Raw genomic sequence first — 14,890 nt, 5'->3', positions numbered from 1 at the left:
CAGTCTATGTCTGAATTACTGTGAGCCATGTCCCCCGACTCTGGCCCAGTTCACACTGTCATATGTTTGTTTCACCCATCTACTGCTTTTTGTCTTAAATTAAATCAGATCCATGCACAGAGGTTCATTGAAGCCAAACACTTGGACACAGTTGAGAGCAGATCAAACTCAGTGCACAGTGTAGTTCACAAAAATACAATGAAAATGTTAGGACATATAAATAATTATGAAATAATCCAGAAAGCTATGGAATGCCATTGGCTCACTGTGTGATTTCAGGCAAGTAATGGAACTTCTTGTGCCTTCGTTTTCCCAGTGGATGATTGTGATCAGAATGCTCACTCATCTTTGCAAAGTACATTGAGACCTATGGAATAAAAGCACTGAATAAATGTGAATAATGCATTGGTTTTCATGTTCAGTGTGTCCTTCTTGAGGCACAAGGACCGTGAGCATAGTGCCTGATTGTATTGCTCCAGATTTACACAGGAGGAACCCTGTTGATTACAGTGGAATTACACTGGAATCCAATTGGAGTAACACAGTAGAGTATCAGCACTTTATTTATTTATTTATTTACACTGGAAGCTGAGATTCTCCTTCATGGAAGCTTATGGGTGGGTTTGTTAGCAAGAGGCTCTCACCAGCTCATCTCTGTTAGCAAGTGTTTTGGGCTCTTGCCTGATTTCTGCCTACATTTTGTTTTCAGTTACAACAGTGCCCATCTCAGGTAACTGCACTGAAGTCAGGAGACTTTGAATTTACACTGGTCCAAGTGAGAGCAGAAATTGGACCGCGACATCTAGGCTGGAGAGAGTGAAGCAACAGAGCCAGGAATGGAGTTGTGAGGGTGACACACATTACAGAGATACAGATACAGTGCATTTTAAATAATTATTTTTAAATATTCATAATTAAACTTACATTGAGGAAATAAATCATTTTGTATTAATTTTTGCTTGAAAGATAGAAGTGGCACTGCATGCAACCTTCTCCTTCACACCTGGATAGGTTAGTTAAAATTTTGTGCAATTTCATGCACAGTGTATTATCTAGCCTACGAATTGAGGAACAACACCCAGTGGAAAGATATCCATTGATGCATTGCACATTGGATTGGATGATGAGGCCCCGATAAGGCATGGTACTTAATCACATACTCAACTTCAAGCATGTGAGTAATTCTGTTGCCAGTGGGAATACTGATTTGCTTAAAGTCAGGCATGTGTGTCAATAGTTTGCTGAATTGGGGCCTGAAAGAAGACATAATAGTGTGAGATCATGTCGTTAAAGACTGTGAGAATGCCTCCACAGCAAAACCTGTGCTCAGGCTAGCCTACTGAGTCAGCTTGAACTCAGCTAGCACAGGTACCAATAACAGCGAAGACAGTGCAGTGTGGGTTTCAGCATAAGTCAGGAATGGACCCTGGGTGCACATTTTACTCACTAGCCCACTCTGGAATCCGTGCTGTGCTGTGCTGTTCACTACCATTTGTTAACCACACTAGTTGGACTGAAGATAGCTCAGGTAGGCTAGTCTGAGCACAGCTTCTGCTGCGTAGACATACCCGAAATGGTAATGCGTGCACAGAAGGGGCAGAGTTAAGGTTGTGAAAGTAACATTTATTTTGTCCATTCTTCATTTGTGCATGCTTTATTGTACAGCCCCACTGTTCTTTTAATGTTTTTTGTATAAGCTAATATGATATTGTGTGTAACTGAGGATTTCAGCATTGCTAAGAAATGAGTTTAAATGCACTATTTATATTTCCTGCTACCCACAATGTAATGCCATTAAGGAAACAGTCCTGAAAATTCTCTGTCCCTGGGACTCTCATCAATTTCAATGGGAGTTCTGATTGTAGAGGGCTTGCACCCTCAAGCCATAGGACACAGCTGACCATATGCTCATGCTGATTAATGACACTTCTCAGGTGCATTGGAAGCACTTGTCTTCACCTCATGCCTCGCTGCACAGCCAAGGTACACCATCAATCAGCATAACCACACAGTCTGCCGTTCGTTATCCTTTAATTAAACAGCACAGATAATTTCTGCAATTATTTCCAATATAAATATTGTCCGATGCCTCGGCTCTCTTTAGCCTTATCAGGGGAATATAAACAATGAGAGAGGAATGAAATATACATTTGAGCAAAACAACATACACAGATATTAGTTAACCCTATAAAAATATCTTTAGCTTGACAAATCAAGGGCGAATAGAATGGTCCACCAAGCACAGTGGTTCAGGGTGAGAATACTGAAATTATTTATTAAAAAATAAATCCATTTACTTACCTCACAGGGATGTTGTGAGGCATGATTAATTAATGTCTACCGAGGGGCTGATCCAAAGTTCAGTGAAGCCAATAAATGTCTTTCCCACTAATTCCAATGGACTTTTGTTCAGGGCTTTGAGGTATCTGGATGAAAGCCACTATGGAAGTGCATAGTACTATTCCTATTATGTGAAATTCACACTTGGGCAGAGAGCCAGAAGAAGACCTTGGCATCAGTGGGGATTAAGTGGTACATTGGCTTTGTGCAAGCTTTCTGCATGGAGTGAATTTCACTTATTCAGTGTATTGGGAAATCGTAATAAAAATGCATGGCTCGTTTCTCCTTTCCGAAGTTCCTTATAAGCTCTAACTTTGGACTTATGGTGGGATTTTTAAAAGGACTCGGCATTGGCTTAGCTCTGCTGCTGAGCAGAAATCAATGGTAAAACACCTGCTGCCTTCAGTGGGAGGGGACAGGAGTCTGCACTGACGCCTTTTGAAAATCCCACTCTAAGGCTGCAAATTTGTTTCCTTTTCTATTTGCTGAGCACCCCTACTGCCTTGTGTTTTTCAGAGGATGCTTATAAAACTCAAGTGCGAATAGATGACGAACCAGCTTACTTGGACATTCTAGACACTGCTGGACAGGTGAGTAGTTTCTTAATGTATACTTCTGTAACAGAGATAAAAGCAAAGACCTTCAATATATGGGTCACAAGGATGGAGACAAGCTTCACTATTCAGGCACGAAAGGAACAGTGTTGGCACAACATGTGTGAATTAGTACAAAAGAGATCAAGGGGAGCATCAGAAATATAATGTGACTCAGTTACCTGACCAGTAGAGATCGGCAACATTAGAGCAAATGATTAGCACAATAAAGGTTTTTCACATACACACATGGAGAACGTGTTGTAATAAAGACATGCGTAAATGTTGCTGCACATTTGATCTTAATGTTTCTGATGTCTCTAGTCAATAATACCAGTCATTTGGTTCTCTCCCCAAAATTCTCCTGTTCCTAGTAAGCAAAACTCTGTCATGTTTTTTAGCTAGGACAAGGCAGTAGGAAAATCTGAAAGTGCCATTTTTTTATGATTTCTTATGTATAAATTTATTGATTTTGATATAATTGCTGTAGAGATATAAGGCAAACATAACCATTAAAAGAGGGATTTTTCTAAAGTACTCAGTGTCCCCCTAACACTAGTCTCAGTGAAGTGGCTGGACCAACACTGAGTACTTCTGAAGTTCCCACCCTAAATGTCAAGCTTCACCAGCCACTGTGATTTCCAAGAGATGAGGTACAAAATCCTCAAAAGATGTCCCAGCAGCCCACATTTCTCCATGTATTTCACAACTTTCTGATTTGTAGTGATTCAGGGAGTATCGTACTAAGAGTCAGGACACAAATGTTCTTCTGTTGCACTGTAGCGTATGGAGAAGCCACAGCTCCGTTTCCCTGTCCATTTAAAAAAAAAGAGTATAAAACATACACAGATTTGTGGAGCCTCTTAAAAGTGTTTAGAGCTATCATTGAGTCAGAGGGCCAGATTCTCAGCTTGTATGAATCAGTGCAGCTCCGTTGACTTCACTGACTATCCTGACTTATACCAGCTGAAGATTTGACCCAAAATTTTAGCTTTGTTTTAACACATTATATGTGGTTGAGTTAGTACGTATTTTAAGAAAGCATAACTCAATGTCCACCATATCTACCGAGCTACAGTGACTGAAGCAGGCTGTTGCATCAGAATTATTATTTTAAAAGAGGTTAAAAGGAGGACATTTCTCTTTTTTAAATATTCTCTATAATAATTTATGATAGTTGTATGGGGCTTCACTCGGGGCCAGCAGGTCTAGTGGCCAAGCCATGGCTCAGCGGTCTCTCAGAGTCTTGGAATGGCCTTGCCAGGCAATCTGAAGCCTAGCGGGCGAGTTACAGTTCTTCCTGGGTTCTCCTGACTGGGGGGAGGGGAAGGGGGGGAGGGGAGAAGGGTACAGGAACCCAGGCCCTCCCTTTCCACCAAGTCCCAGCCAGTGCCCAAGGGGGAAGATGTGAAGAGAGTCTTAGTCTCCTCTAGCAGGTGCAACAGACCAGTCTCCCCCTGGACTCCTTCCTACCTCCCCTGTTCTCTCTTTAGTTTGGAGTGTGGTCCTAGCACTCAGCTTCCTTCTCAAATTGTTGCTCAAACAGTCCCAATGATTCAGACAGTCAGTTGGGGTTTCCTTGCTCACTTTTCAGTGTCCAATTGTTCTCCCTTGTCAGGGAAAAGCAAGGGAGTAAAAGGAGTCAGGATCTTGGCCTACCAGTCCGGTCTTAACCACATTCTGGACCCTTCGTCTGTTAGGGTGACCACACAGCAAGTGTGAAAAATCAGGATGGGGGTGGTGGGGTAATAGACACCTATATAATAATAAAAAAAAAACTAAATAAAAGTACTGTCCCTATCAAATCGGGACATCTGGTTACCCTATCCCCCGTGGACCCCTCGGTGCCAGAAGCTGCAACCTGGCTGCGGACGTCTCTCCTTCACTCTCCTCCCTGCTTGACTTTTGGAGTCCCCTTTTAAGCAGGTCCTCCATTTGGGACATTATCTGCAGCTGCTGAGGGGCAGGGTCTTTTTGGCCCAATACTGCTCCACAAGTCCCTTAGCTGTGGCCTAGTCAACACTATAAAATTAGGCTGGTTTAATTGTTTTGGTCAGGGATATGACAAATCCACTACCCTGAGCAGCGTCGTTAAGCCAGCCTAAGTCCTTGTATAGATAGCACTAGGTTGATGGAAGAATTCTTCCATTGACTTAGCTACTACCTCTTGGGGAGGTAGATTACCTATGCCAGTGGGAGAACCCTTCCCATCAGCATAGGTAAAGTCTATGCTGAAGTGCTACAGTGGCACAGCTGTTTTAAGTGTAGACAAGCCCTTAATATGGGGTATGTAAGCCCCATCAAAATAATATAATAATCATCTCACAGTCTTGTACAACTGAGGCCTAAAAGATAGTTTCAGCTGTTAAAGAAAGTCACTTACAGTTTAGTTTAGGATAACCACTTTAATTGGATGGAAGGAAGGGAAAACCATATGAAAAATAAGAAACAGCACTTTAGTTTAAGGTTACAGAGTAGCCGTGTTTAGTCTGTATTCGCAAAAAAAAAAAAAAAGGAGGACTTGTGGCACCTTAGAGACTAACAAATTTATTTTAAGGTATCTTTCGGGAAAACTCCGTTTCCCTTAGCATATCATGTATGTTTCTCTCAAATGTACATTTCTACTGCCCTCCGGTATACAATGGAATTATCATAAGCTTCAATGTAATGTTTACAATGGTAGTTATCAGGTTTAATACATTTCAATAATCTTAAAAAAAGGACGGGTGGTCACCTGCCTTAGCTACTTTTTTATTGTGTTAGTTTACAACGTTTTATCATTTAAACTTTGAACACCATATGACTCCATGAGCCTTCTGAAGTTATGTAACTTGCCTACCATGAATTCCAGGTTTGAGAGTTTGATATAAAGGTGTCATAAATATAAAGGGAAGGATAACAACCTTTATGTTTGCAGTAACATAAAATCCCTCCTGGCCAGAGGTACAGAATCACTTACCTGTAAGAGGTTAATCAGTTTAATTAACCTTGTTGGAACCTGACCAGAAGGACCAATGGAGAGAGAAGATACTTTCAAATCTGGGGGGGCAGGGAAGGTTTTGTTTGGACTCTCTTTGTTTGTTCCCTCTTGGGACAGAGAGAGAGACCAAGCAGGTAAACCAGCTCCTAAAAAAGATCCTGAAATGATATTTCTAAATTTACAGAAATTGTAAGTAATAGCAAGGAAATGTGTTAGATTATCTTATGTTTTTAGCTTGTGAATTTCCCCTATGCTAAGAGGGAGGCTTATTCCTGTTTTTGTAACTTTGAAGTTGAGCCTAGAGGGGAATCCTCTGTTTTAAATCTTTTTATTACCCTGTAAAATTACCTTCCATCCTGATTTTACAGAGGTGCTTCTTTTACTTTTTTCTTTATAATAAATTTCTTCTTTTAAGAACCTGATTGATTTTTAGTGCCCTAAAAATAAAGAGTCTGGTCCGTACTTTTATTAAAGGCAATTGGTTGGTATATTATTCTCAAGCCTCCCCAGGGGTGGGGAGTGAAGGGGGTGAAGGGGCTTGGGGGAATATTTTGGGGAAACAGGGACTCCAAGTGGCCCTTTTCCTGAATCTTTGGCTAAATCACTCGGTGGTGGCACCAATACCATCCAAGGACAAGGAAAGTATTTTTGCCTTGGGGAAGTTTTAACCTAAGCTGGTAGAAATAAGCATGGGGGGTCTTTCATGCGGGTCCCCATATCTGTACCCCAGAGTTCAGAGTGGGGAGAAGAACCCTGACAAAGGGCAAGCAATTCCATATGCTGTATAGAATTAAATCAAATGCATAGAGAATATTTCCATTAAAACTGCTCCTTTGCTAGAATATACCCCTCAAAAAGGGCCAGTATGCTAGTGTAAAATTGGAGTAACTTCACTGAAGAGTTGTTTCCAGATATGCATTAGTGTAAAAGAAAGCAGAATTGTCCCAATAAAATCTGGTGAATTATTTTTATAGAAGATAATGTCATCACAAAGGTAGAAGTAGCAAATGTGAGCTTCCTAAAATCCCATCCAAAATATCTTTAATCTTTTGCCTGTTTAGTATATACATAAATTGTAACTTTGCACTTCTGACCAAATGCTGTGATTCGTTCCCATTTAATATCTTTATGCTAGAATTGGGCCCAGACTGAAAAGTTTATATCTGGTATATATCTGAATTTGTATCAAAATCTGGGGTGTTCAGATAAGGGACTGTGGGGAGGGGAGTTTGGGGCCATTGTAAACATAGATGCCATTTGAGAAATATATTTCTGGTTTTGAACCTCAGCAACTAGTTTAAAAGAAAAACAGGTGACCAAGCCATCAAGCTAAGGTGATTTTGAATCCAGTCAATTGCTTTTTTCTTCTCCTTAAATGGAGACCATCAAACCTGAGCAAGCTCTCATCACAAAAAAAGAGTCCAAATGTTCTGTGAATCCTAAATTACTGCCTCTCTGCACCACTGGTCCTTCTCTGCTGTCACTCTTTCTTGCTGCTGGCCGGAGCTATACTGGATCCATGCTTCTTGTGTCATCTCCTACCACAGGTGTGTCTATGCTTTCTTCTCTGCCCTTACTTGGTGTGACATGTTGAATGTTGTGTTTTACTACGGTATATGAATATCTCCTTCTTCTGTTAATCAGTGCATTGAAGTTGCCCAGCTCCTATTCTGTTTGCATTAGAGCTGGTTGGAAAGCAAAATTTCCATCCCATGAGAAACTGTACTAGTTCTATCTTTCATTTCATCCCAAACTGGGACAAAAAGTTAAAATATGGGAAAATTTCCCAGAACGAAAAGTTCAGAATATTTTAATTTGGAAATGAGAAAACAAAAAAAAATGACTACTTTTTTGATTGAGTTGAAATGTCTATTCAACATGAACAGTGTCATTTTGAACTGACATTTCAGCTTAAAATGATGTAAGAATGAAACTGGAAGTCAAAATGTCAGTTTGAAACAAAATGTAAAACATAAAAACATTTTAAAATGAAACCTTTGGCTTCCTTTCAAAATGTTGATTCTGAAAATCAAAATGTTTTCTTGAAATCATTATTTTCCTGCGGAAAACTTTGATTTTGATGGAACCACGTTTTCAGGAGAAAAATCTTTTCATTGGATGCTTTCCTAACATCTCTAGTTTGCAGACTGTGGTTGCTTTGGAGGCTCATTCTGGTGCCTTTGTAGTTAATAGCAAAACCCCATTTGACTAAGGGACGCAGGATGGAGCCCTTACTAGGAAGGAGGCTTGAGTTGAGTTTTTAGCCTCTTTCCTTTATTAACTATGTCCCTTGAAACTCACCCCCATGCTGCTCTCTGTCTGTTGTTCTGGGATTATACTGGTGTAAGTGAGAGGAGACTCAGGCTTTTAGTCCTTTATTTCTGCCTCAGATCTGCCGACTGATTATCAGTGACTGGCACCCTCCGCCCCAGCTGTCCCAGCCCTACACAAACAGCTGTCACACAGAGCCTTGGAAACATTTCTCACTTTCAGCCATTTTTCATTCTAAGCTCAAAATGTGTGCTGTCTGCAGCCCTGTTTAAATTCCTCCCTCATGAACAGACACAGCAGTTATCTCCTTTGTTATGTTCTTCCACTGTTTGCTGACACAAGGCTTTTATTCTTCGGCTCATGATCCCAAGCTCCTTATTGAGTCCCCATAAAGGGCTTTAAAAAAAAACAGCACCACCCAGAACCCTACTTGCAGAAAGAGAACCCTAGAAGACCCTAGACAGGCAGGCAAACTTGTTTGCACACAGAGAAGGCACTTGCGCAGAAAAATGGGTAAATTCACCTGACAATCAGAACTTACATATGCACAATTATTGGATCAACTTTGCATGTCCAAATGGTGTATTTTTAAACACAGTTGATGCAGAAGCATATTTTCCAGATTAAAAACCTGCCTTAAAGTGCTAAGGGATATCATTTAAAGGAGAATTTCCTTTGTCTAGAGCAGTCTGTGTTTTAATTCATTTTGAGACAGGGACTTCCAACCTGACAACAACAGTACACTCTGTACTGAAAGCTGTCTCCCAAATTGCTAGCAAATCGCAAGACATGTTTATCCTGCCAGCCTCCAAGACGAAGATTTTTACCCCCTGCTTCAAGCTTTGAAGAGGGAACCATATTAACCCAAGAGCCCTTCAGATAAACACAGTTTTCCAGACTAAACATCATAGCCTGATGACTCACCCAGATTGTTCTCTGTGATCCTTCTAGTAATTATCAAAACATGCTGCTCCATAATCCTGAATCAGTGCTAGTTGAGTTTCAAATCGGACTACTGAAGCTTGTCTAAAGGAAATTTAAAATGGAGCTTTGGCAGTAATTATATTTTAATGGGCCTTTAGAGCTTATTCTTTTGTGGAGAAAATAACTTTAATGCATATTCTCTTATATACTGTAATGTGTAAATGAAATATTCTCATTTTATTTTTAAGGCACTGTATTAGTGAGCTAAACTGTGAACATTATTAACTCAATGTGCTAAGTGAATAGCATGAATTTAATTTTCTTTTTATATTTATTTGTTAGGCAAGCTGATGCCGGCATTCAGAAAAAAAAAAAATCAAACCATGATCCTGAATGCTTTGTTGAATTCCTTATCACGGCAAACTACTCTATATTTTGACACTCAGTCTTGCAGAGAGAGACAAAATCCATCTCATCACTAAATCACTTTGTTTCAGAAGCTGCAAATTTAGGAGAAGCAGTTGAGGTTTGGGAAATTAAACAAAGATTTTGGTAAATCGTAGATTCAGTGACAGGAATAGATCATAACAGTAGAGGGCTATTCCTTATTCTATTATAATCTATGGCAAGGCTTTCACTGACTTCAATGGGAGAAGGGCCTATGTTGTGTAAAGACCATTTGTCTAGCTGGAGCAAGTGTCTGGGAGCTAAAATTTCTGAGTTTACTTCCTGTCTCTGTCATCAAATGAACCACAGCGTAACCAAGGGTGTCACTTTACCTTTCTACACCTGTTTACCCCTCTGTCAGATAGGTGTAATATATGGCTGTATGAAGCAGATATTGACTGATCGTGAATATCAGAGTTTATTGATGCCAGAGGTGCTGATGTCCCCACTTCCCCCCTGCAAATGTGGCTTTCAAACCATATCACCACTGGAGCACTAGATGACCCAAGGTATCATTGTGACCTGACCCATGTCTAATAGCAGCTGGTATTTCTACTACTCCCCTTTCCTAGGGATTCTTATTGCAGGACAAGGCAGGTTCTATTCGTGGTTAGAGTTCCATATTAGGCCTGGGTGAAAGTTTTCAATTTAAACTCTTTTTCTTAAATATAAAAGACTTTTTTCTAAACAAAAAATTCATGGAAAATATGTATTTCATTTGAAAATTCATGGCTTTGATATATTTTGGTTTTCCAAAACAAAAAACATCAGTTTTTGCTGTTCCCCACAAAATTACAAGCAAACAGAACCACCACAACAAAACCCCAGAAAATGTCCAAGAAAAAAATGGGGCAAATATTGTTTTGTTTGTTTCCAAATTTTTCAGGAAATTACTTACCATTTTCCAAACAGTTCCATAATAGTTTGTACTGGGAATGAGCTTACATCCATCACCATCCAAACTTTCCCCCTCCCCCAGCTGTTACAGCACCACATCATTATGTAGTTCTATCCCTTTTAGTGACACCTGTATCCCATTTTTGTTATCAGCATTACCCCTCTGAGAGGTGGATGAACTTGGAGGTTGCATCTCAGTGGAGGAGAAATCAGTGACATGGAGTCTGGGTATATGCTAAGTACAATTTACTTTATTTTCACACATATACCAGATGTGGCCACAACAGCATACAGGCAATCCCATATTTCAGAAGACTCATTCCAGACACCAATATCTGATGCTCAGGAACCAACTCTGCACTGACAACTGATTCCAGCATGAGAAAATCTTCTTGCTACTTGCAACAGCGACCTCGAAACAGAACTTCAAGACTCAAACTCACAATAATGCAAGCATTTTTTCCCAGAGCAAAAACGTGTGGACACACTAAAATCACGTGTACCAGTGCTGCCATAACAGAAGAACTACTTGACCATGTGTCTGACCTTAGGCAGAAAGTGGGGTTGTGAGCACTTTGCAGGCTTTGGATCAGTGGGAGTATAAAAGTGTTTTGGTGCAAGGCAACCATGGCTCAGAAAATGTTAGCTGTGTCTCATGCTGCACGATAGCCGCTGGGTTGGTTGATGGGGGCTCCAAAGTAGGTTCCAAGGGAAAGAGGGGGCCATTCAAGCAAGAAGGTGTTGAGGTGCCTGTGATGAGTTCCTTACAGTGGCCCTGGAACCATTTGTATAGTGGAGGTTCTGAGTGTCAATGAACCAAACTGTAAACCCTGAATATGATTGAAACCACTTCAAGCCAGGGGGTGCAGCAGCCCCTAGTTCCAGCACCTATGGGTACCTATTCATGTCTTATCTGAACTCCCCAAATCTTTTGAATCTGCCAGATTGCACTGAGAATCTCACACGAAAAGGCTTTCTAAAGAGATTCTCGGTATTTTCTATATCATGAGCATGAGAAACAAAAAAGCAGAAGCTGTCTTTCAGGATACAGTATCCCAAGCAGAACCAGGAAGAGAGCTACAAACAAATGAAATTTAAAAACATCAGCAAATGTTTCAGCTTGAGTTTCCGTTGTGTATTCATGCTGGTGAGTATTTTAATTGATTCAACCCACTTCAGCCGTTTTTTCTGGTTCTGGGAAATCCTGACCTGTCTGATGCTACTGTTGAGTATGAAAACCATTCCAAAGGGGAAAGGAAGGGCAAAAGAGAAATTATTTCAAGAAAATTATTAATGCAATATGGGATCTTTATTACACCAGATCTAGTTCAGATTTGTATTTCTCTTGCTTCGTCCAGCTCCGATAGATTTTTCTCTCCTGCTTTTGTTAGGGAGTGATAGCTAATGAGAATATATTGTTGCCACAGCAGTTTTATGTAATTACCAGAACAGTGTGAGGATTCAAAACAAACTTTGCTCAGCAGGTGCTTCTCTTGAAAGAACAAAAGCTCATCTGCAGATCTACTGACTGTACCTATACAGGAATTTAGATCTGTTTATCATGCTGATCTCTTTTATCTTCAGCCTCTTAGCTACAAATTGGTGTCTGACCCCTATTTTAAGGCAGGAGGAGAAAAGGAAAACTGCATGAGATTTTTTTTTCCTGGCATGTCCCCCAATTTTTTCTGACAGAGGCAAGGCTTTGTCACTAGGTTTGAAGGCCCGCAGCATCATTCATCACCTTTTGGGACTATTGATCCTAGAATTCATATGCTCCCCCAGTGCCATAGTTCTGAGCCTCGTCTTTATCCCCATAACAATCCTGTGAGGTAGGGAAGAACTATTATGCCCATTTCACAGATGAGCAGCTGAACCACAGAGAGACTAAGGGCTAGATGCACAAAAGGACTTAAATGGTGCAAAACTGAACATCGTAACACCTAACTTGTAGACACCTAGAAAATCACAAGAGCAAAACTGAAATTCACAAAGCCTGGGTTAGGTGCCTAGGATCCGTACACAATGAATGTTAAAAGGAAGACTTAGCATCATAGAATATCAGGGTTGGAAGGGACCTTAGGAGGTCATCTAGTCCAACCACCTGCTCAAAGCAGGGCCAATCCCCAATTTTGGCCCCAGATCCCTAAATGTCCCCCTCAAGGATTGAACTCACAACCCTACGTTTAGCAGGCCAATGCTCAAACCACTGAGCTATCTGACCCCCCTTGCTTTGTACAATGTGATCCACAAAAAAGCACCACGCTAGGTGGTGAGCCTCCTAAGCTACCTGATGGGAGATGCTGATGGCAGGACAATGTCCTAAGCCCCACTACCTCATGGAAATAGGTACCTAATTCCAGGCTGGAGGGAGGCTCCTGTCTCTGCTAGCAATCCACAGCCTGGGGACTCTCACCGGGAGTCAGGAGACTTAGGCGCTGAAGGCATTTCTTGTGAGAATACATTAGGCAGGATGCCTCACTGCACACAAAACAGGCAGAGGAGGAGAGGGTGCTGCCACCCACCTCATAGCTTTTTGCCCAGTGGCTAAAGCACACAGCTGGGATATGGGACACCCAGGTTCGTTTCCCACCTCAGCCTGGGAGGGAGAAAGTATTTGAATGGGGTCTCCCACACCTTACAGGAGGAGAGTATTCTAACCACTAATTTGTGTGATATTCTGATGAAGAACTCCCTGAATCTCTCCTGTTGAAGCAGTATGCTCCAATAATTCTTTAATTATTTATACGCATTACTGCGTATAAATAATTAAAGAATTATTGGAGCATACTGGACCCTGGGTCTCCCATCTCCGTACCCTAATCACCAGGCTACAGAGTCATTCACACTTGTTCTCTCTTGCCCAATGACTCTTTAATTATTTATCCAGGGGGAAGAGTTTCAATAGAGGAGACTGAGGGACCCCCCCCATCATAATATCCCACAGCTCAGCAGTTAGAGCATGTGCTTGAGGGGTAGGAGACCCCAGTTTAAACCCTTCTCTCCCTCAGGCTTAAGTTTCCCACACTTAAGGTGAGTGCTCTAACCATTAGATTGGAATTTGCAGGGTAGGTACCAGCACCTCCTCTTCTGGCCAAATTTGGAACGGGACTTGCTCCAGTAGGTCGTCTCTGAGCATGCCTCGCAGATTGGACTTCACATTGAGAAAGGTGGGCGAATACCTTTCCTTCCCCAGTTTGTGCATCCCTCTGGGCTTAGACAGGTGTCTGAACACTTAGGGTGAGGCAGCAGTGCACATGTCCAGAGGCAGAAACTTGGGCTCCAAGGGAACTTTTACTCTGGAAATTTGGCATCGGCCAAGCAGGGTTCTGTGGATTGCAGTGGGGCCTAAATCAGGGGTTATGGTGCCTAATTCCCAGAGTTAGTCACATAAGTACTTTTGCGAATCCCACCCTAAGTGACTTTCCCAGTGTTACACAGGAAGTCAGTGGCAGAGCAAGGAATTCAACCCTAGTCTTGTGAATTGCAAGCTAGCACCCTAACCACGAAACCACCCTTTCTCTAGTTCTTGCAATATTATTTTTCTGCATCCTTAAGTTCCTTTATGTACACTATGCCTCCCCTACATGATTTCACTGGACCACCTATATGCATCAATCACCTCTCAATATCAGTATGTATCTTCGAGTGATGAGGCTCAATTGCCATCATTCCCTATAAGAAAGATTCTCAACTAGATGACTCCACAATGCAGCAATAGGTTTGTTCGATGGTTGGATTATTTTATAATTACCCTGTGGTTTACATGGGCTGTTTAAAAGGATTGAATTGACTTTAAATTAGCACTGTTGCTTTTCAAAGCTTTAATATTGCAGGACTTCTCCTTCATTCTTGTCCTTTTGGATATCTCCACTCACACACTCCTGTCATAAATATAAAGGGAAGGGTAAACCCCTTTGAAATCCCTCCTGGCCAGGGGAAAGCTCCTCTCACCTGTAAAGGGTTAAGAAGCTAAAGGTAACCTCGCTGGCACCTGACCAAAATGACCAATGAGGAGACAAGATACTTTCAAAAGCTGGGAGGAGGGAGAGAAACAAAGGGTCTGTGTCTGTCTGTATGCTGGTCTTTGCCAGGGACAGAACAGGAATGGAGTCTTAGAACTTTTAGTAAGTAATCTAGCTAGGTATGTGTTAGATTATGATTTCTTTAAATGGCTGAGAAAAGAATTGTGCTGAATAGAATAACTATTTCTGTCTGTGCATCTTTTTTGTAACTTAAGGTTTTGCCTAGAGGGGTTCTCTATGTTTTGGAATCTAATTACCCTGTAAGATATCTACCATCCTGATTTTACAGGGGGGATTTCTTTATTTCTATTTACTTCTATTTTTTATTAAAAGTCTTCTTGTAAAAACTGAATGCTTTTTCATTGTTCTCAGATCCAAGGGTTTGGGTCTGTGGTCACCTATGCAAATTGGTGAGG

The 14,890-nt window shown here is 41.2% G+C and overlaps 1 protein-coding gene across 1 annotated transcript in view; it reads left to right on the top strand.

Annotated features, from left to right (window-relative positions):
• Nucleotides 1–14,890, top strand: part of RIT2 (Ras like without CAAX 2) — a 280,882-nt gene that overhangs the window by 127,617 nt on the left and 138,375 nt on the right. The window contains exon 3 of the mRNA XM_048851256.2: nucleotides 2,857–2,930. Within this exon, the coding sequence (XP_048707213.1) occupies nucleotides 2,857–2,930 (74 nt within the window). The remainder of the gene's footprint in view (nucleotides 1–2,856; nucleotides 2,931–14,890) is intronic.

The sequence above is a fragment of the Caretta caretta genome, chromosome 5 (assembly GCF_965140235.1).
Source record: "Caretta caretta isolate rCarCar2 chromosome 5, rCarCar1.hap1, whole genome shotgun sequence".
In the NCBI taxonomy this organism is placed as follows: Eukaryota; Metazoa; Chordata; order Testudines; family Cheloniidae; genus Caretta; species Caretta caretta.
This window is presented reverse-complemented; position numbering and strand designations above follow the sequence as displayed.